We start from the raw sequence: 22,977 nt of genomic DNA, 5'->3' as shown, positions 1-22,977 counted from the left end.
GGCTTGATGACCCTTATGGGTCCTTTCCAATCCAAAATATTCTGTGATTTGCTGCAGGTTTAGACCCAGAGAGCTGATGTAGCTTTAATGATGGTGCATCAAAGCTCTTTCTAAAGCACTGACAGCAGTTGTCAGGAGACTACTTGGGTATCACGTGCTCCATCATTGTGCTCTGATGGTCCCTGCTCTCTGGATATAGTCTGTATATAAGCAGTAACCCACAAAGATTGGTTGTTGTTGTTGATGTAAATCTTGGTGGTTCCTGGCAATGCCCTTCCCTGTCTTCACTCACCTTCAGTTACACATAGAGAAATCAAGATTGAAAGCAATTTAAAAGAGGAACTGTGGCATTTTGCTTGGAGGAGTAACAAAATCACAGCCTGGCTACTGTTGTAGTGCAAATGGCTACTTACAGGTATGGGATGAAACAAATCCATCCTGTACTTCCTGCATGGATCACAATGTGCCTGATGAGCTGAGGAGTCTCCCTCCCTGTGGGTGCAATGGTAATGCAGTTTGCTAACAGCTCCACCAGCCAGGCTCCAGCTTGATTAATAGATGAATCCTCAAATGCCTGCTTTGCCTAGATGTATGTACTCTTAAAAATTGCCTTTTTGTAGTGCTTTGGGAAAACACTAAGTATAATAGTTAAAAATAACTTGTATTACTTCATGTCAGGTATAAAACATTGCATTTTGACTCAAACTGCAGATTAAAGTGGGAGGCTGTGTCTTTCCTTCTTTTTGTTTTACAGCCCCCAAGGTGGCTGTTTCACATGAAACAGTATCATCAGGCTTTGTTGTCAGTGATTTCTGCGCTTCAAAGGAAAGAATCAAAAACTGAATCTACCAGTTTTTATACTGACAGAACAAACCTCACAGTATTTGAAGTTCCTTCTGAGATATTTTTTTTTCCATGGCTTATTTTGATTTAGTTACCGATCTATCCTGACATTTCCCTCATTGTGCTGAGATGTCCTGGGACAGGGGATTTTTGGTTGTCTTGCTCCAGCTGATGGTGTTTGCAGCTCTGCTGACCTCGTGCAGCCATTCGGAGCTCTGCCACTTGGTGACAGTGTTTTAAAATAAAATCACCACTAAAGGGGAGGCTTGAGCTCAACTGACCAGTGTGTGTTTCTCCACACACACTGAGCAAAGCTCAGAGTAAAGAAGGCTGGGCTACAGGGATTTATTTGCATGTGAAGTAAAGAGCAGGGATTCAGCTCCTCAATGCCAGTTTGCTCCAAATACCAGGTTATCACTTCTCATTATATCACTCCCTGGAATATCAGTGCTGGGAGGGCTTTTTTGTGGAGCAGGAAATGGCAGGTCTCTATCACTGCAATGTGTCTCAGGTTGTCACCAGGGGTGACACATATCCACACGTTCACACCTTGTGAGCAGCCTCTTAAAGGCTGTTCAGGCCGTGCTGCTCATCTTTCCATGAGAGATGAGCAGCATGAAAGAAAGGCACAATCCTGGTGCTGGTGAGGTTTTTGCTAATTTATTCTAGACAGTGAATCTGTTAGCTGGACTTTTTTCAAGTGAAGAAAATATGTTTCAGGCAGGTTTCCTGCATAGTGTCTGTGTGGTAATTGGTCCATACCTTATAACTTGCAGCCAAATTTAATCCAGGAATAAAGGGAGAAGCAGGGAAAGCTCATTTGTCAATCTTCCTGCACAGTAGAAGCTGGTCAGATGAGCATTTATGTTGTACTGGACTAACCACAGAATATCTTCATTGAATCAGTCCAGTTTAGTTTTCTCTTTCCATTCAAATCTGGCAAAGTTCTCCCAGAAAGTCAGAGCAGTAGAATAAAATAAAAAATTAAGTTTGCTCTTTTTGTGCCGCTCTATGGCAACACTTTGCCTGTTGAAACATTCATGAACCCATCTAGTATTAAGCTATTTTAGTGGATTTCATGCTGCTGGTGCCAGGAGAACCTTTCTAGTAGCTATAGTCCTGAAGCAAATCAGTAATCTCAAGAATTTGGGATCAATTTTCTTGGGTTCTGAAATCTGGTGTGCTGCAAAGTGAGATAATTTGTGCTGTGTTCAGTTCAGTGCAGAATTGTGGAGGTACCCAGTAAAGTCAAAGCACTAGTGCTTTTTACAGAATTATGGAATTGTTGAGGTTGGAAAAGCTCTCCAAGATCAAGTGCAACCATTAACCCTGCGCTGCCAAGGCCACAACTAAACCATGTTGCTTTTAGTGGTTCTTTTATTCCTTTGCAGCTATATCCCAGGATTATAAAATAGACAGAAGGAAAACCTGGTGAAGGCCAATTTCCTCTAGAATAAACCTGCTTGATGGAGTTGCTGAAGGCAACAGAGGGATTTTGACGTTGGGCCTGCTTCTCACCTAATGCAAACTTTGATTAAAACATTACAGTGTTTCGATTAAGCATTAAAGTGGAAGTTTCCTTGTTATATTTTGCTTGTTTGTTAAATTCCCAGGGTGGGAACATTGGTGTTACAGAAAATGATTTTCCATTTTCAGCACCATGATACCTCAGAGCTGTTTCTGAGCTGTGTGACTGCAGGTACTGGCACAGCACTGGCTGGCTGCTCAGGATTTCCCTTAGCAGAGGGCAGGTGAGCAGGAGTAATCAGACTTCTGGAACCACGACAGCAATCCCCTTCTGTTTCCATCTTGCTCAGCTCCAGACAAAAAGTCATTCCCAAGACAAACTGTGAGGGATACTTGTTTTTGTGCAACCTGAGCCTGTTGGGGTGGTGTGGGTGTCTGCTGTCTGTCTGACACAGGAGGACAGCAGGCTCTCTGAGCCGTCTTTCTGTCTCCAGCAGCAGCAGATCCTCTGTCTGGGCAGAGGATCCTGTCTGCAGTGCTGCCTCAGCTGCTGCTTTCAGACAGCCTCAGCTCTCACCTTCTGGTTCTTAATGGTCTGGAGAGGATGGAAGTGGGAGGAGGGGGCAGAAATCTTATGTATTTGCAATTTTGACATGGCAGCAGTGGTAGAGCTTGGTTTTTATGCTCTTTGTTTAAGCAGGGCATTGTTCTCTTCTGTAAATTCTCTAATGCAAAGAGAAATGCTCAGATAATACATCTTACTGCAGGTATAGGATGCTTTAGGGTTACCTTGCTAAGCTCCAAGTTTCAAACAGTACCGTGTATTTCTGAGAGCTGTGCATCAGCAGCACCAAGGGTCTGATCTTCTGTCAGTAGGCTGGTACCTGGTTTTGGATTATGTAAGTAATTAGTTTGGGACACATGGCACAGAACCATAGCCAGAGGACAATATACTGGATTATTCAGATAGCTTGATGTGCCAGGGAGATGAATTTTGACTCCATTCCTTTCAATCTTGCTCATACACTGGAGGAGCAGGGGAGCAGCTTCAGCAGCTCAGAGCTGGCCTGCTCCAGCTGCCCCAGAAGAGCTCTTGGTTGTATCAACACTGGAGACTCAACTCTCTTGGAACCCAGGTCATGAAGGATAGCATGAGACTGTTTTTTTTCTGAGTTCTTTCCCTTTTCTGCAATTCCTGAAATATTAATCAGCCTTTTTGAAATAACTGCCATGGTTTTCCAAGCAGGGGTGTCTGTGAGGCAGCGCTCCATCGCTGGCCACAATGACACTGCTTGGCACGAGCCGCTGCCAGGTGAGTGAAAGTTGATCTGGAGCTGTGGAGAGAGTGGAAATAATGTGGCCTGGGACATGTGTATGCAATTTGTGCAGATGATTCAAGTGAGAGCCATGGCAACTGAGATAAACAGAGGGAAAGATGCTGGAAAACCAGCAAGGGCTTCATTTTAATAGCACAGCCTTGATTGCAGACAGCTCAGATGTTTACTAGAAGAGCTTCATCTTCTTGCATCTCTTCCTCCCCACCACCCCCATTGCTCTGCATGCACTTAGTCATGAGATCAGATGGCTGCTTGGACGAAGCACTGCAGGCCAAATTCCACTGTTTCTACTTGAGCTGGGCTGCAGAATTTCTCTCCCTGTTTGCACACCCATGATTCAAAGCACCCTCATAAAAACGCATCTCAGAGCTTCCCATGGAACAAAATGAACTTCCTTGAAGGTGTTGTGGTTTATTTGGCCCAGTGCTGATCTTGGGATGTTCTTTTGCTAGAGGTAAAACCATTGGGAAGCTCCCAGCCTGTACTGTCTGAAGGTAAAGCCTAGAATGGGAAGAGTGGAGCGGTGCACGCCAGGATTAAAGCACTGCTGCTCTTCCCATGTGAAGTCAGAGCGAAGCTGGCTCATCTGTGGCTGTTGAATAACAAACAGCTCTTGAGAAGATCAAGTCCAGCTTCCATGCCAGGGCTCCGTGGCGTGCTTGGCAGCAGGGCTGTGCTGGTGTGTGGGCTTTGGGCAGGAGAGAGCTCAGGCTGCAAGTGGGAACAGCCCAGCGAGAGCAGCAGGCGCCGCGCGCTGCTCCGCCAGGAGAGGGTTGGGAACCAGGACCTGAGTTCTGTCTCCAAGTAAACGATCCTGTGCTCGCTGCCCTGGGTTGTGTAATCTGGCACAGGGCTGCACTTTGGGTATGCTTATCCCAAATTCACCCCCCAGGGGAGCTGCTGGTGATTCACCTCTCTGAATCATAATTCCTGATGCTTTTCTAATCGCTGTCCTTAGTGTGTCCTTGGTTCACAGGCTGCCAATCCAGTCTGATGGGAAGAAAAGGGCTCTCAAGCAGTTTAAAAGTTTGCCAATTTCCTACACCAATGCATTAATCCCACGTCAAGACTCTGGCTCATTTCTTTTCCTCTGTTGCTTTAAGAGTGAAACAGAAGACACAAAAAAATTAGAGAAAGAAATTTAGTTAGCTGTAGAAATGTGATAAATGACCAGTAATTTGATTGTGAGCTAAAGCATTCTTTGTATGCAGTTTTCAGTTCACAGTTTGTAAAACACAGTGTGTTTGCCTGTTTAGAAAATCTGCTCTTTTTGTTAAGATCTGGCAGGATCCTCAATCCTCTCTTTCCAAGACAGTGCAAATACTAATTAAAAAAATCTATATCTAAATAAAGTTGTTTGCATATATTAACACTAGATATCTTTTTCACATATGGTTCAACATAAAACTCCCAATTCTGCACAGAGAATGTGAAGCTTCATGTGCCTTTTTATGAATGACTGACAATAAGGATTAAAACCAGTTTTGCAGGTCCCCTCCAAGTCCTTGTTTTGGTGCAGGAATGGAGCCAGGGCACTGATTTCTGAACTCCTGGCCCATGTGAAGCTATCCTGCACTTCTTAGCACCTCCATGCTTCAGTCCTGCTGCCTGCTGCCTGCTCTTCTCCTGGGGGCTCCAAGCTCCTCATGTGCTCCATATTCTTGGTTTCAGATATTGCAGTGTTTGTGCTAACGCTTGTTACTCTGCAGCGTGAGGAAATGAGTGTTAGGTGCTCCCTGTGAGGCAGGAATCAGGAGCCTTCTGCTAGCAAAAGGCTTTTGCCTTTCTGCCCTGGAGAGTGAAGGGTGAACAGGTTTGTCTTAGACATTTATCTTCCTTTATTTGGCTTGAATGGAATGAATGAGCAGCCTCTCCAGCAAGGAGGCCTGTTCCCTGAGATGTGTGTTACCAACGTTAGTGGAGATGATAAAACAAGACACTCGTCTTTCTCTCTGAATTTGTTCTCCACTTCATTATGTAGTTTTACATTTTTATGTCACTTCCAGTTCTCTTTATCACAGTGAAATCTTTCAGAGGGGATAAAAGCTGAAGGCAACAAGCAGAAACCAGAATTTTTCAGCTTCCTTTGCTATCAAGCTGCAAACATCAGTCAGAAGCCCAGTGTTTATTTTGCTTTTGTTACCATTCCTGTATGAAAAAAAAAATGTACATAAAAGGGCTGTTTGCTGACTTGCAGTAATTGGGAGAACACAAAGAGCTGAGTGAAGGGATTCAGAAGGAAGAGAAACAGAGTTCAGTTTTGAGTCATGGAAAATGCTTTTCCCAATCCAGTGTTTTTTGCATGCATGTCTCCCCATGGTGGTTTCAGGTCTCTTCACAGAGTCCACCCACGAGCACATGTGCTTAACCTGTTGGAGCGTTCCCTAAACGTTCCCTTCTGGAATAGGCTTTCTCTTCTTTTACCTCCCTGCCCTTGCTGGGAAGATGAAACTGGGAATCAGCTTGGAAAATTTAGTGTGATTTTGAATTTTGAGGGTACTTTAAAAAGGGTGCAGCTTGAGAGCAGAGGTTTGCACTCAATAATAGAGCTGGAACTACAATCCCATGGGAATAGGGGCAGAGCTGGATGGGTCAGAGGAAGTGGTGGACCAGTGCTTGTAGGTGTTCTGTCAGAACCAAAATATTTTCCACAGAATTCAGAGTGGAAACTTAAGCTTTCCTAGAAGTATTCCCAGGAAGAAGTGATGCCAGCGATGAATCTGTTTGCAGTAAGGATAGGAACTGAAATTTGCCCCTCTGCTTCATGGGGTGATGCCTGCTAAGTAAGAACACCTAATTTCCATGGTTCTTTGGTGGCCACTTTCTGCCTGGAAATGTTTGGAGCCTGTTTTGAAGCTGTGCAGAGGAGCATGCTTGCGTCATCCAGAAAATGCAGTGAGTCAGTGCAGTCCTGAGGGAGCTGTAACGGCTCAAACAGAAACTTGGAAAATGAAACGGGGATGGATTTAAAGACACAGCATTTGTGGCTGCTGCTCTGTTTAGAGATGGTCTGCACTCTTCAGAGGTGTTGGTGAGGAAGGGGTTCAGGGAGGACTTTGCTGCTGTAAAATACAAGTGGAGCTTTATGAGCGATCCACCCGGGACAGGGTGTGGAACTGGAAGAGGGTGTTAAGCAAGTTCTCCTTGTCAATATGCTCAGTAATTTGGTATTCAGAGAATCTCCATGAATTCTTCATTGATCTGTGTATTTTGGTATGTTAATGAATAACTTATGGGGATGGACAGGAAGGAAGGTGGGGGCAGCCTCTTGGTTTGGCCCCCACTCCTCCTTTTCCTTAACATTTTCAACCGCCCTCAGATTTGGGATGGTTTCCACAGCATTACAAGCTGTGTGTTGCTGCAGTGCAGCTGGGTTGGGATTGCTCTTGGCCCAGCTCCTCTGGCCCAGGAGATGTCACAGAACCCAGTGTGGCTTGTAAGGACGTGCCCAGGTCCTTGCTGGGCCGTGTCACCACCATGGGGAGGTTTGCTGTCAGCGCATGCTGCTCTTTCTCTTTGTGTCCACCCACAGCTGGACAAAGTGGGTATGGCATCCCTCCTTCCTCCAAAGCCAGCAGTGATCCACAGCAGGACATTTCAGAGGTGTACTCTCCTTAAAATGCTTTCAGTTCCTGTCAGAGGTGAAATAGCCAAGGTCTGTCGTGGTACTGTGGGTGTGTTGGTTGTTTCATTTGAAAGCTCTCAGGGGTGTGAGCCATTCAAACCCACTCAAACCTTTATGGTCTGTTTCTGGAGGGAAAAAGTACAAAGAAAAGAGGGGAAGTAGCCTAGCAGTGAAGTCAAAGACAGTGTCTTGTGCTTATATATTTCGTATTGGTTCTGCTTCAGAACTGAGCCCCTTTTCCTCATTTACCAGACCAGCAGAACGAGGCTGTTCCTCCCAGCACAGCACAGCAAAAAATCCTGAAAAATCTCCCTTCCAGGCAGGCTCTTTGCTTACTGGGACTGAGTAACTTGAGGTGCTGATTTTCGTTGGTTTATCTGAGCAGGGCAGGGTAAGAGCATCAAAGCGAGCTGGCCCTTTACAGGTAAGATGAACCTCCAGAGTGACTTTTCTGTAAATAAAAGAATGAGTTTCTGGAGAGCCAAGAATGAAGAAAAAACGAGAAAACATGGCTTTTCCCATTCATTTGGGTTTTTTTGAGCAGGGGTAGCTCAGTCCCTGGGCTCCTTCAGACCCATTCTGACACTTTATTATCAAGAACATAAAAGCATTTTGTGACTGTGATGTGTATGCACCTCAGCACTTCAGTTTAGCTGTTTTATTCAGACCAGGAAAGCTTCATTAGTTCATGTTGATTGAAGAGTGATATGGTCCCCAGCCATCCTAATGCAAATTGATGACTCATTTGTATCTTTAAAGTTGAATTTAAATTTCTATAAAATTTTAGACTTAGGCAAGTAATTGCATTACAGTTTTGTGGCTTCTGTGAAAAATCAAGTTTTTTTTTTACACCTAAAGCCATATTTCAAAGCTGTCACCTCATTCCCATAAAGCTAAGCTATTTCATTACATCATAGCTGTGCAATTTGCCTTCTGATAACTGGCATATACATTTATGTTGTATCCATTAAATACTTGTCCACTTAAAGAGCTGGCAGGCATTAACATGTTAGCATGTAAATATTAATTTTTAAAAAATTAGAAATTGGTATTCTTTTGGCCTTCTTGCTGGCAGTTTTGTTGAAAAGAAATGAATCGTAGTTTTCCCTTCCATCATCATCCTCCTTGGTTTCCAGAAAAAATGATTAATGAGCTTTAGCCTTTGCAGCTGCAACATTTGATTGCAGTCTGACTTCACTAGTGATGAATACGGAAATATTTCTGCAGTTAATTGGATGTTATCAAATCCACAGCAGGTGACTAAGACCATACTCAGATGTAGTTGCAATGAGCAAGATCTTTGAGGGAAGGTTTTCCTCCATGGCACTTTACCCCTTTGTATAGTGATACCACTTCACACTTTATATTAAATACATACTTGAGGAGCTTAGTGTCCAAGATTTGCTCCATTCCCTTTGCTTTGGAGGAGCTTAGTGCCCAAGATCTGCTCTGTTCCCTTTGCTTTGAGGCACTGAGGTTCCCAGGCTGCTCTGATTAAAGTTAAGTTTCAGGTACGTTGGATGGATTTAGGGTGGGAAAGGATCAACATGTATTTGAAATAGTACAATGTGTCAGTCTCATACAAGATGCCCATTTATAGGCTCCACATAAATGTTGAATATTTTAGCTTAGTATTTATCTTTAGCAATGGTCAACCATCTTTAAATCCCCCTGAGTTCCAGCACTAGTGCTCTGTGCTGAAATTACTTAAAGCACATCTTTCATGGCTCTGCACCTTTAAATTGCCTTATTTTTCCTTCTCTGAGCCTCTTCTGTCACCTCTGTTTTGCCAGCAAGTCTTGTGAAAGCAGCATCCCTTGTGATTCAGATTAAATGACTGTCTGGCAGCAGGACAGGGACCCTCCTGTGGGGATCAATCCAAGGGCAGACCCCCACCCTGGACCCCTCACTGCTTGGGGAGAGGATGCTCTGTCCATGGGATTGAGCAAACCTTCCTCCCAGCACGCTGGGACAGGGCAGCACCAGGATTAACAGGAATATTTTCTTGGCACCATCAGCTTGGGAGCTGTGGAGTTAAATTCCTTCCTCAAGCTTTGCCCCCTTGGTAACACCTCCAACACCCTGATTATTCATGTTAAAAACAAAAACAACAGAGGGATAATTGCCCAAATTTTGTAAAATGGCTATTTCTGCACATTCAGCCTCAGATGGCGTTTGACCCTTAATACATATGGTTTCACTTAATGTATTTTGTTTAAACAATCCCTGTTCCTGGAAGTGGTTTCAGAATAGGCTGTTCCTCATTGCTGTTCATGTTTGCTTTTTCTTATGATATTATAAGAAGCTTGAAGAGAGTGGATTCAGAAAAGGGCAGTAATCAGTGTTCACAGGCATTTGTGGAAGACTCTGTATTGTCCAATTAATACCATGTTGACTCCTCAAGCTTTCAAGACTGAAGTGGTTTGGAGCACTTTTGTCCTTAGGCTGTCGAGCTCCCCGAGCTTCTGTTACTCCTCTGTCTGTGCTAAGAGACCCCAGGGAGTCCTAGCACATTTCTGTGCAACAGCTTTTCATCAGGGATACCTGGTTTTCCTCCCAGGATAGGCTTCTTAGTGCTCCAACACATGAAAACCTCCTTCCTTTTGGTTGCAAACAAAGTCTTTCTGTGCAAGAGGAGAAAAAATTGTCTGTTGTGCTTGGAACTATCTCCTTTTCGTGTCTGTTAGAATTTCTGCATGTGCAGACATTTCCCAGGTGGTGCAGGGTGTGTGGGTGATATTGAGCACACCCTGAGTGAGCTGGGAAAAGCCTCCCTCAGATTTGAATTCAGGAGTCTTAAAATCCTGCCCTGTGCCACAGCCACGAGAGGCAGTCCCACTTGATGGAAAGAATGTGAGTGCCCTTGAAGTACATGGGAAGTGTGGTTTCTAAGCTGGAAGTTGGTGTGTTGGGTGTGTTACTGAATGTTTCACATTTGTGTAGTAACTCCTAGCAGTGGGCTCCTGATTTGTAGTTTGAAGGTTTGTAGTATTTACATTTGGGGGAAAAAAATGGAGATGCCAAGTCAGGTAATTTATCCACAGTGATTGGAGAAATCTAAAGAAGAGTTGGAAATAAAATTATGGCATGTCTGTTTATATAATGAAGCAGAATAGTTAATTTTCCCTTATTTTATTCTCTTTAAATACTTAATTTTCTCTTTTTAATTTTTCCCCCCAAAATTTTTTTTTCTTAAAATCCAGGCCCTGCCTGGGGGGTTGACAGTGTAAGCAAAAGTGACCCAAGTTATCTTTCAGGTCTTTCCAAAACAATAACCTGCTAATCCTCCCAGTGACCTTGTGATGTCCTTTATAAACACTTCAGGTAGAACTAAAAAATTGGAGATCACATGGTCTGTGAGGTTTTTCCATTTTATAAATGGTGTGTTACATGGCTTAAAATCCTTTTGTGTCACTCCTCAATATCCTCTATTGTCCGTGCAGTGCCCTTGCTTCATCCCCCTTGACCCTAGAGCTGCTGAAGATATCTAGTCCTGATTCTTTCTATGAATGTTCCTCTACGTTGAGATTAATTTTAAAATGGGTTCTCCTGGCACCCTGGCTGCTGTACGTGTGGGAGGGAGGGATTAGGAGAACACAGCAGCTCTTTCACCATCTGAAAATCCTCTGGTCATGCTGGACGTGCAAAGACTGAGCTGAACCAAGGAAGGGAGGAAATCAGGATGTGTGGCCTAACAAAAACCAGTTCATTGATTTTTGCTCTGGGTATTCCCACCTGATGTCAGTTCGAGCCAGAGCCTTCCTTCTCTGATGTTCCAGGCTTTTAGTCTTTATTCTTATAGTAACTGAATATAACATCTCTAACTTGGCTGAGCTTGTATATGGCTGGCATGAGACCTCAGTATGGACTGGCAATGAGAAAAGTGAGTTAAATTCCAGAGTTGTGCTATCTTCTGTCTGGAACTTCTGTGGAACAACCCCAGAATCAGGAGAGGTGCAGAGTGGAGCTGCAGAGGAACTTCTTACTCCAGAAGGTTTCTCACCAAGCTGTGTTTTCTGGGACTGCTGTCTGTATTGCAGCACTGCTGCATATCTGGGTATCTGTCAGTTCTCTAGGAATTTGAGGCATTGCATTCCCTAGATCCAGACTGGAGTGCAGCCAGTTACTGGAGGCTGAATGAAGTACTTCCATTTCAGGTGGAAGCACGTCTCCCAGCACAGAATAACTGTGGTCTGTTTGAGGGTCTCTGAATGATTGATGAACTCCATCTATAGCTGGTCCAGTTCTATATTCATATATTTATTTCTTTGGGATTTGTTTGTAGCTGTCTCAGTAGGAAAGGTTGGTAAGATTAAGCTGTTTATATACAACTTGTCAATACAGATGGTTTACTCAATATTTTGAATTAAGGAACAGCTTTGCTGGCCCCCTCGTGATGCCAGCACTGTTATTTGTGTGAACATACACTGACAAGACTCTTGACATTCTTGAACTGGGTCACCACGTGGCTGTGTGAGCACCAGTGCCAGCAAGAAGGAGAAGAAGGGAAAGGTGGGACTGAGGTACTCTCTGTTTAGATGGGTTAACTGGCTGAAGACCCTCACTCTGTGTCAGCAGCATTTCTTCCCAGCTCATCTCAGTGTTTGTCTGCAGCACTTTCCTGCTTCCTGCCCTGCTGCTGCATTGTGCAACTTTTCAGAGCAGTTGCAGGTATTTTAGTTTTGTGTTTGTTTGTTTAAATATTTGTGCACATCCTCGAGATCCTCTTCTCTCCCTGAGCAGTGAAGTGACTCAGCTGAGCCTGACATGACAGAAGTGTCTAGCTCACCCTTGGAGCAGGGTGGGATGGCTTGGAGGGTGCCAGTGGCTGTTACTACTTGATACTTGGCACTTCTCCCTATTTTCTGTCTGGTATGTGGGCAGACAGAATCAGCTCAGACTACATTTAACATATCAGCTCTGGGAATGGCTCTGATTAATGATGGGCAGGTAAAGAGGCAGTGAATAGAAAGGAACTTCTGGGGTTGCTGGAGATCAGTAGCACTGATTTCTTTTTTATACCTTCCTTTATCTTTCCACTTGTGCCTGGAAAGGCAGAAAACATGCAGAGGTATTGCACAGTCTCATGCCATTTTCTAAATCTATATTCAGATATGACAAGCATGATTAAGCATACAAAAAACCCTCATTCTTAAAGAGCTTAGCTTAATAACTTTTGTCCCTTATGAATTCAGCATCAGTCTTTTGCTTTGTCTTAATGGTGCAACCCAGGGACAATGTTCCCTAGCTTTTTCATAAAAATCCAAATTAAAATGCTTCTTTCAATGTGTTTTTATGTTTAGGAATTGGAAAAGAGTGTTCAGCCTTTGTAAGAGTTTAGCACTTGAACTGCATCCATCTATTTACTCAGCAGTGCATGAGTAAATTAGAGACCCTTTTCCTGTATCCCTGCTCCAGTTGGACCAGGACAGAGGTGTATATATACATTTGGATTTTGCCTTATTTCTGTCTGAAGCTTCTTCCTGTCGGCCCCAGCCTTCACAGGAAAAAATACTGGTCCTGCCTTTACGTCATAGTCCCAGCAGGACTCTTAAAACTTCTTATATTGTGTCCTGACAACAAAATAAAATGCTGAACTGTTTGGAGGGAACCATTGCTGCAGGCAGTTCTAATTAACTGGAAGCTTTTCCTTTCTGGGAGCATATATTTACTTTCTTACACTGGGAATAATAAGCAATTAGTGCTAAGGAGCACCAGGCACTTACCTGCACATCTAAAGGAGGCTGAGAGTAGATCCTGAGGGTGGATAAGTAGAGTAATTCATATCAAGTGACTGTAGATAGCTTTATATAGTGGGTTTTATGCTTATATGGGTGCTTTTTTATTTCTATAGTTACAAAGGGCTTCCACTATTTTCTCAAAATAATATGTATTCCCCTGTGGATGAATTAGTGACGTCTGGAATTCCTGAGCAGAAGGCACTGGAGTTTGGGGCTTTGGGTTGGGGTTTTGAGGGTTTTTTCCCTTGGTTTAAAAAAAAAATAATTTAAAAGAAGAGGAAAAAAAAAAAAAGAGCACACTCATTTCATTGTCAAAATATCTGTATGTTGTAAAGGTTTCTGCCTGTTGATGTTGATAGTGTTCAAAGGCACCAGCTGTCAAGGATTAGCTCCCTAGAGAAAAATGATCTCTGCAATCAAATTTATCCTATTCTCTTGTGGCTGTGTGCATGTGTTACTTGAAATTTTCTGCATTTCAGTAAATTAGGATAATCTTTGCTGAATTCAGTGCTGAAAAGGCTTAGGTGAGTGAGTACAGAAATGATGTGTGGCTGGGAAGGGAACGTTCACCTGCCCTGAAATGGCTGTGAAAATGTCAATACTGCTGCGAGACCTCCTTTGTGTGATCAACTTCAAGGCAAAGGAATTGAATTGCTCCTTGGTTTGATGGATTATTTGTTTATTTGTGCATCATTACTTGCTCCACGTGGCTTTTATCCCTCTGCTTTTCAAGTCCTTTGGTGATTCCCGCACCTGTGGCAGCAGCAGGACACATCCATAGATGTGTGCCCCAGCCTAAACTCTCCAGCTGGGAGAGGGAAAGCAGCACGACCACTTTGCCTGGGTGGGGAGAGCCAGAGGGAGAAAGGAGATCCAGCTGGTCCCATCACTGGAATTCCACAGCTGATGCACAGGAGGTTTTCCACACTGCCGGGGCTCAGGGGCTCAGGGCAGGTCGGTGTTCCCGCAGGGAATGGCGAGCTGCAGGCGTGGATTGGGTTTGTGTTTACAGCCAGCCCTGGATAAAGCTCTCCTCCTCCATGTTCTCCTAATCCCCGCTGGGTCTCATGCGGCCGTGGTTCAGTAATACTTGTTTTCTTTTCTTCTTCTCCCCTTCCACCCCCTCCTCATGTGTAATTTGATCTCCGAGGCCTGCTCTTCTGCTTTGGCAGATTTTTCAGCTCTTGAATGGAAGAAATTAACCACTTAGTTACTGCCAGGGCTAACCCCTGTTCACTGGTCCCTCTGGCTCTTCTTGCAGACGTGCTCGGGCTTACCCAAGAAAAGCCCACGAAGTCATCAGCTCTGAGCTCCCCTTTTAACCTCTTCTTTTACCTTTACTTTTTCATTCTGTATTTCCTTGCCTTTTCATTTGAAAGAAGTACGGAAATGCTCCCACTCATGATCTGAGTCAGTATTTGGCACAGATATTTCTCTAAAATTTGTTTGCTGGTCCTTTCCAAGCATGTATGTTTTCTGATTGCGTCCTGGCTGGCTGTGATTCCTCCCTTCCCTGGGCTGGCAGAAAATACTGAACTCCAGCAGGATCCCTAAACTGATGGAATTCTACCTAATGCACAGGAACTTCCAGTCCCTGCTCTCTCTTTCGCAACCTTAACAAACTGCCTGGACAATGGAAGTTCAGTCATTAATAGTCAGAAGGAATTTATGCCATTTTTGTGTCTTTAAGGTACACTGCTATTTTTTTTCAGATCTGTAAAGTGCAAGTTTCTTTGGTTTCTTTTTTTTCCCCTTTGCCTGCAGATGTTTCATAAAGTGTTTAGTGGAAGAGGCCCAAAACTTTTTCAGTGATTGGTGATGAGGCCCTTTGGACTTGGATTTAACCTTGCAGGCTTCAAATGATAATACTCCAAGCAATTCCCTGTGGAGCCCATGACCTGTCTTGTGTTTTTACATGAGTACAGTGAATACATATCACCATTGCAGGAGTTTAGTAGTACCTTCTGCCTTGTTACTACCTTAAAAAAATAAGGATTCTGCTCTGTTGCTTGAAAGGAATTTCAAATAGTTGAACATTCCATCTCTGAAATCCCACCACTTTCCAGGCACCTCCTTCACTCATGAAAATTGCAAATAACAAACATCTGTTAAATCAAGGAGAAAAACCAACAAATGCACATGGTTTATTGCAAAATCCTTGGCTTTTCTGTTGATGTGTACAGTGGACTTTTTGTAACCTGGCTTTTCTTGGTTTTTTTGTGAAGTTTCTACCAACGAGAGTGGGACTTAGTAAGTCCAAGTACCAAAAGTGTTTAATATCTCCCTGTACATGCATTTGCCTCTCTGTGCTCTTGCAGGGCTATTCCAGCTCTGCTGGATGGTGACTGAAGGAAGAAAAACATTCTTTGCCCTCAGGTGTTAGCTTGCCTTTGTTTGTGTTTTTTTTAAATTTTATTTACAATAATACCTATTGTGGAATGATCTGAGTAGTACCAAGAGGCTTTTGTTTTTACCACGCTGTTTTAACTGGCTGTTGTAAACATGTCAGCTGGATCTTGAGCTTAAACAGGAAGGTAGAACAGTGGTCTAAAAATGTTTTGTGTGTGAATTGGAAAAGGAGAGACAGAGGTTTCTACATAAAAAGCTGGAAGAGAGACACTGGCAGCACTGGTGGAGTGGTTCCAAGTTAGGGCAGTGGTGGAGAAAGGCTGGCATTTGCACACATCTCTGGCACAAAGGTTCATCTGGGCAGAGTGGTGAAACCACTTGAGCCCTGTTTATCTGGGTGTGAATTCCCAATGCCAGTGGGATTCCTAGAGCTCACCAAATAAGTGGTAGTTGTAGATCCCTCAGTATCCTGGTTTCCTGGGCTTTCTCCTGTGGAGAATCTCACTTGGAGATCTTACCAGGCTGATGTAGAGCACATTTTGTGTGAAAACACCAGCAAGGACTTTTCTCACCCTCTCCTCGTTACATGGCAGATATTACAACTGAATCCCAAATGTCATTGCCTTCTTGTGTAGTGCTGTCATAGCCAAGGAAGTGAAGAACCTTGGAGTATCCTGGAAGACTTGTTTTCACTTGTCCTTTGGAGTAGCTACAAGGTGTCTGAACAATCACTTGAGACTAAGAGGTGATCCACTTAGGAGACAGTTGTTTAAATCTGAGGTGGCTGGGTGTGGGATGTGCACTCACCTCTAACCCTGCCAGCCTTGGGAATTTCTCTACCATAACAAAGCTCTCATGACTCAATGTGCTCGACTCAGTGAAGTCATTGTATTCACTGCCAACAGCTCTACAAGACTCCACCAGAGTTTTTGTGCTGCACGTGCCAAGAAGGTAGAGTTGAGTAGCCCGGGTTTGAAAGCTGCTAGTCCTCTCTGATAGATAGCACTGTCTTCCCAAATGTTTGGCACTCGGTGTCTAAGAGTGGATGAAGTTGTTTAACAGTGGAGGATCTGAAAAAACAAAGGAAAGCTGGAACCTGTCAGACAAAGCAGGACTAACCCCCAGGAAAACAGGCAGTGCTGCATTTGCTGTCGGATCAAAGCCCAGCTTTGTTACAGCTCCATCTGTAGCACATGCTGTGGTCATTCATTGATTTCAACATCGGCTTCTTTAATTATTTGCATATACACATACACACACACACATTTTTTATCAGGTAATGATGTTAGGATGTGTTATTCCACTATGTGAAAAATGCCATTAGAAGAGAGCTGTGCAGCATGGGGGTGGTTCTGTGGCATGGGTGTATTGTTAATCCTAAAGACAGTGACCTATGAATGTGCCAAATCAATGTAATCTTACCACTTACTAAGAAAAATGCATCTCATAAATTATGTGATTCTACATTTTGTTGCTCCAGAGACAAAAAAACTGTTTTACAGATGGCACTGAGTTAGTCTTTATCGTGGGGAAATTCTCAACTGCATTTATAGAAGAGAAAGATAAGGCACAGGTAACTTTAAGCTAGAATTTGCTCTTTTTCTGGCACACTTGTTTACTCCTTTGCTTTAACCACTAGTTTGAGATACTTCGATTTCAAGTGACTTTTCCCATCCCAAATCAGCTGAATGTGCCTATCAAAAAATGCCCAGACTTTAGGACTTGAAACTCTGTTAACTTTCCATGTTTCAGAGGAGGATTTTAAAACAAAATTAAGCTCAGATTTTAAATGGGTGACAAACACTCAAGCTGTTTTTAACAGTATCGCAACAAAATTCACTCCAGCTGCTAACACGTGAGATCATGCCAAAACTCACTTTCTGTTCATGGAGTCCAGTCCTTTTGCTGCTGCTGTCATGTGTGTGTGTGTGATCATTCTCTTTTGGATAAAAATCTGTCCTCAAATTCTGGGTAGTGTTAAGAATGTAAAGAATAAATCTCAGTCTGCTAGAAGCAGCTCAAACACAAAGGCTGTTGGCTAAATAGGTTTGTGCTCTTGTAGGAGCATGAACAATAAAGGCTAATGGATACTGGATTGCATTAATGAGAGCAGAGCCAGCAGGTCGAGGGAAGTGATTATTTCCCTCTTTTTGGCTCTTGTGAAGCCGCATCTGGAGCTCCTTCCCCTGTAGCAGATGCTGAGACCCTGGAGGGAGCTGGAGGGGGCTGGAGCCAGCACTGCCCCCCAGGACCGAGGGAGAGAGGGGGTGGAAGGGGTCCCAGAGCTTTCATAACCACCCCACTGGTGGCTGGAAAGGCTCTTCTCAGAGGTGCACAGCAAAAGGAGGAGAAGCAACACTTAAAACTCACAACCAGGCAAAGCTGGGTAGGTATGAGAGGATAAAAAGTGTTTAACTGCCCAGCACACTCTAAGCCTGGAAAATCCTGATGTAGGGAGATAGCCTCCCTCTGAGCAGGAGCTGGAACTGGAGACCTTCTGAGCCTGCTCCCAACCAAATTGTTTTGCCATTCTGCAGCAGACAGCCTGAGTTGAAGGCTGCATCAGTCACTGTAGTCCAGAAATCTGCACACATTTCATGACTGATCTTGTTTAAGATGTGTATGACAAACAAATGTGAGAGGGATTTATAGCTGACAGCACTAAGAGTGGCAGAGGTTGTGTGACACTACCAGTATGGCTTTTATTTCTGTATCACCAGTTAATTTCATGGCATTCAGGAATGGCAGAGGGTATTTGCTCAAAGTATTTACAGCCCAGTTTGCCATGACACAAAGGAGGAAATGTTGAAGGATGATGTTTGTAGCACAGGGACCACACAAGCGTGTCTGCCTGGAAACATAAAGGGAATTAATTTGTTTATCTACAGAGGAAGTTATCCAGTTAGCTCTTTGTGTTTAACTCCCCAAGTGGATGTGTTTCTCCTACAGTGAGGTTCTTCTGCAGGCGGGTTAATTTAATTTGAGATGAGGCATTCTTCTTCAGGAATAAGAACCCCAGGAGTTCATCAGAAATGTAATCCGCATTAATTCTGCTGGCACTCATTGTATTAACCTTAATTGTGATGGCTGGGTGGTGCTCGTGGGGGGCAGCCTTTGTACTGCAGGGAATGCTTTGGGGATTCTGAGTTCCTACAGCTGCAGGAAAAGTGGGATAGGGATGGGGATGCTCATCTCATGGAAAAGAAGTTGCGTGCAGGATGCTTGGTCTGCTCTTAAAACCTCATTTCATCCTAAAACATGACACTGGGCTGAAACATGTGAGGACTGAGCTCCTCCTGTGATTTATGTAACTTTTCTCCTCCAAATCTGTGTTTAACTCATCTTTTTTTTCCTGTTTTTTTTTCACTCCCCCAGTGCAGTTGCACACAAGTTCCCTGTTAGGCAGGCAAGGAACAAGTAGATAGGTGTTGGTTTCTCTTAAACTCTGGTGCTTCCATAAAACAGAAATTCTCCAGAAGTGTAGAGAGGATGGAATAGAGTGGGAAGAAATGTATTGTTTTTTTCCCAATGTCCATGCAGGCTGCCAGCAGTGGGGATGAGAGCCTCAGCTCTTTGTCTGAATTGAGGAAATGTTGAAGTTCTCTGCCTGCTTTCTGGTGTATTAAATGGGAATATCCATGTTTGTGTTTTCTGAGAAAAAGGTGAAAGCATTGTGAACATCACACTGTCCTTACTGTTATTTCTTTGCTAGAAATGTGACTTGTGGTATTAAAAAACAAAACAAAAACAAATGCTCTTATTGCAGTTCAGTGTGGGTTGAGAGATCAAGGATTTTTTTTCCCAGCTGCCTTTCATGTTTTTACCCCATGGATCAGAAGACTGAGGCAAAGTGATATTGTAAAATAATGTTTAAAGAGTCTGAGCAATGTTTGCTGTTTCGGAGGCACAGACCTCAGATGCTGGAAGCATGCAGAGTTTCCCCTAAAGTATTCAATGTTTGAAAACCATGGAGGGCAAAAGAGCACAAGCACTAGTCAGAAACCTTGCCAAAATAAACTGTCAGATGTGAAGGCAAGTTTTCAGGGACAAAAATGAAGATTTGCTGCTCTGTTGACTCTGTGTGTAACACACCAAGGGCTCCACACGTTGTGGGGTGTTTTGTGCTGGGATCAGCTTCCCAGGCCGTTTTCCCCAAGCTCTGTGTTTTGCGCCCCTTATGAGCTCTGCACCCTTGAGCACCTCTTGCTCCAAGCAGCAAGAGCACCCCAAGCTTTGGGAGGTGAAAAGGGATTTTTGAGTGGAAATAATGCAGTTGTATACATACCCAATATGCTATCTCCTTTAGAGAGAGATAGGTAGGTAGATAGACTATATCTACTATATCTACTATATCTATAAATATAAATATACAAATATATAAATATATAAATATATAAATATATAAATATATAAATATATAAATATATAAATATATAAAAGAGATAAATATATAAAATAGATTAAATATAAATATATTTAATATATGTATAATATATATAAACCTATAAATGTGTGTATATATATATATGTTTATATATATATATATAAAAACATATAAAATTATGTTTGTTTAAATGGGACACACACAATAATGCCAGAAAACAATCTATAAAAAATGCATAAGCAGAGAGCATTAATTGGTGTGTAGCCTTGAGTAACATGCCGGGGAAAAGAACAGTAGGTAGTGTGAGAGTGAAAACTTTTGGGCCCTTGTGCCGGAGGAGCAGCAGTAACCGCATTAACCCGAATCCCTGTGCCTGTAATTAGCGCAGAGACGCTGGGACAGATCGCAGGGCAGGAGCTGCAGCTCCCCCGCCGTTTCTGTGCCGGGTTACCATGGGCATCGCTGCCGGCGGTGTTCGAGCAGCCCCGGAACGGGCTGTGAAGTGACGCGCTTGGAAGGTTCCCCGGGCGGCACGGAGCTCCAGTATCCCGCCTTTCCTCCTCTTCCCCAAGCCTGCTGGTTTCCCCCTCGGCCTCCTGGGCGCTGGGAGAGGCGCAGGCAGGAGGAGGTTAAGGAGCGAGGGCGTTGCTGCGTGCCTGATGTCATGGAGGCCGGCGGCGGCGGAGTGAGGGGCCCTTTGTTGGCAGCCGAGCCCCAGCAGCGCCCGCCGGCTGCCGCGCACGGCCGGCACCGCTCACTCTGCCCCAACTTAGTTGGCTGCGCTTTTTTTTTTTTTTTTTTTTCTTCTTACAGCTTTTATTCTTTTTTTTTTTTTTCTTTTATTCTTCCCCCACCTCATTCCCCGCCTCCTTTCCTCTCTCTCTCCCGCCAAAAGAGTTGGGAAGGAGGGAAGATGGCTGGAGTTAACTCCCCGGGAGAGGAGGTGCGGGGCCCCTGCATTTTCCGCCTCTCGGGCTCGCCCTTGTAATGCTTTTCGGAGCGCTGGATTTCGTCGAGTTTTCCTGGATATTTTGTTTCAGGCTTCTCCTGGATATGTTGTTTTAGACTTTTTTTAGACTTTTACCGGGATCTTTTTAGACTTTTAAGACTTCTAACGGATAATTCCACATAGAAAAGACGCTGAAGGACGGGGGACGGAAGGGAAAACAGAACAGCCGAAGCCAAACTCTAACAAATGAAAATGTTGGAGATTTGCTTGAAATTGGTGGGTTGCAAATCGAAGAAGGGGCTTTCCTCCTCCTCCAGCTGCTACCTGGAAGGTGAGTACCCCCGGGGGGCACATCCCGACCCCACCATCCCGGACAGAGTTTTATCCCTCGATTTTAAGCTGGGGCCAGGTTTGGGGGATGTTCGGAGCTGGCCACGTTCGGGCTGGGTTTTCCCGAGCCACGGTGAAGAACCCAGCGGTGCCGGCGGCGTGCGGACCCAGGTGCCTTTCATTAATGCAGTTACAGAGGGAGCGCGGCTCTACCATTTATGGTTGTAAAATGTCAAGTGATCTTATTGCCGAGCCCATAAACAAATCCCTATCTTCAGGCCTCAGCTTTATTATTTTTTTTTCCCTGGGGTGGGGGTGGGGGGAATCTTCCTTATTTTGGACGTGAAAAAACCCAACGCCATACTCAAGAAGAAAATTTAGATGAATCCATGGGTAAAATATTTTCAGCATGTGTTAATACGTAACACATTAGTCAGTTTTGGTTATCCCCCTTCTTAGTGTGCTTTCCACAGGCATTCGTTTAACTGAATTTTCTTGCGTGTTTGCTTTTAAAAAGTGATTTTTGAGTCACAGCCGTGGTTACTTGCAGACAGCGAGATGTTAAACATATGGAGTCAACTGGTTTGGATGGAAAGCTTGGGCAACAGAGGCACCGCGCTGGGCAAGGGGGATTTGGGCTGAGGTCTTGCTTGGTGTGACCTCAAGCAGGATTTTCACCCTGCCGTGGCTTCACACCCTGCCTGGAACAGCCTTGTGTCCCTCCTTTCAGCCCGTTCACTGCACTCCCAGGGCTGTGTCCATCCCACAGGTCCAGGCTCCTTCAACTCCTTTTGTGTTGCTGGATGTTGTTTCAGTAAAAATAATCCTCCTGCCAGGAGGACCGTGCTAACTCATCAAATCAGAGGCACGGAAGGCAGCAGCTGATTTCCAGGGGCCTATCGCAAGTCGCTGTTGCTCAACTCTCAAATATTCACTGCAGAAACGGCCCTCGGAAATTCATAGGTTAGGAATCTCAAAATCTACAAATGGCTGCTCGAGGCAAACTCACTTGAAGAAGTTTGGGATCGAGAGTCTGTATTTATTGGATACATTCAGTGACTCTGAGGAATTTTTTCTGTTCTCTAAAATCAAAGAACATTGTCCAGAGGACTTTTTCTGCTTATTTAAAGTTTCAGAAACCAAATGGTGGGCAGATGCATGAATAATTTTGATGTTTTTATGTGACTGACTTCTTCTGCGATCTTTTAAGCATACAAAGCCTCTGTCTGTGTCCCCTGCCTCTGGTATTGCTCAGGGTGTGTGTGGAGAAGGAGCCCCAAGCTGTGCTGGGCCTCCTGTCTGTGCTGCTGGATCTTTCAACACAGCCCTGGGAGAGCAGGCAGAGCATCTGGGGCCTCATTTCCCTCTGCAGAAATGAATGCTGAAGGATGATGTTACAGGGGTGGTGCCCTGACTCTTTCTGCAAGTTTTCTCTTTTGTGTTCCTTACAGCCACTCCCCCCCTTCCCAATTTGCAATGCAGTTTCATAATAGGATTAGAGCATAGTTTGACTTGGCTGTATAGGCAGTATGAGTTAAGAACGTTGGACACAATTAATATTGTAGTATTTCTAGCTTCTCCTTCCCTAAGACTGTGTTGTATATTTGGGTTTTTTAATGATGTAATGGGAAATGCATATTGGAACGACTTTTACTCAATCTCAAGGTAGCTCACTTCTCACCTCAGCATGGGGCAAACCCAAAGCCAGTCTCAGAGTTGATGTTAAAGGTGTACAAATGTGGCAACTGCAACCTTAATGTGGCAGTCAGGACACAGACTGCCCAGAACCCCCATAATTGATTGGGGAACTCCTGGAGAGCAGGGTGAGATACTCAGCTGAGGAAAAAGAAGTTTGAAAAATCAGGATTTTCTGGTACTCCTTTCTAAAGCTGAATGTCTTCCTGGGCAGCTTTCTGATAAACATTACTGTGAGGTTGAAATAATTTTTGAGG

The 22,977-nt window shown here is 44.0% G+C and overlaps 1 protein-coding gene across 2 annotated transcripts in view; it reads left to right on the top strand.

Annotated features, from left to right (window-relative positions):
- ABL1 (ABL proto-oncogene 1, non-receptor tyrosine kinase) overlaps positions 1 to 22,977 on the top strand; it is a 77,731-nt gene that overhangs the window by 24,599 nt on the left and 30,155 nt on the right. The window contains exon 1 of one of the 2 annotated variants that reach the window (XM_030961206.1): positions 20,169 to 21,026. The exons of the other annotated variant lie outside the window; for it this stretch is intronic. Coding sequence (XP_030817066.1) covers positions 20,942 to 21,026 — 85 coding nt within the window. The 5' untranslated portion in view covers positions 20,169 to 20,941. Of the gene's footprint in view, positions 1 to 20,168; positions 21,027 to 22,977 lie in introns of those variants that run through there. 2 annotated transcript variants of the gene reach the window in all.

Source organism: Camarhynchus parvulus, chromosome 17 (genome assembly GCF_901933205.1).
Source record: "Camarhynchus parvulus chromosome 17, STF_HiC, whole genome shotgun sequence".
Classification (NCBI taxonomy): domain Eukaryota; kingdom Metazoa; phylum Chordata; class Aves; order Passeriformes; family Thraupidae; genus Camarhynchus; species Camarhynchus parvulus.
The sequence above is the reverse complement of the archived record's forward strand: the minus strand, read 5'-3'. Positions and strand labels throughout refer to the sequence as shown.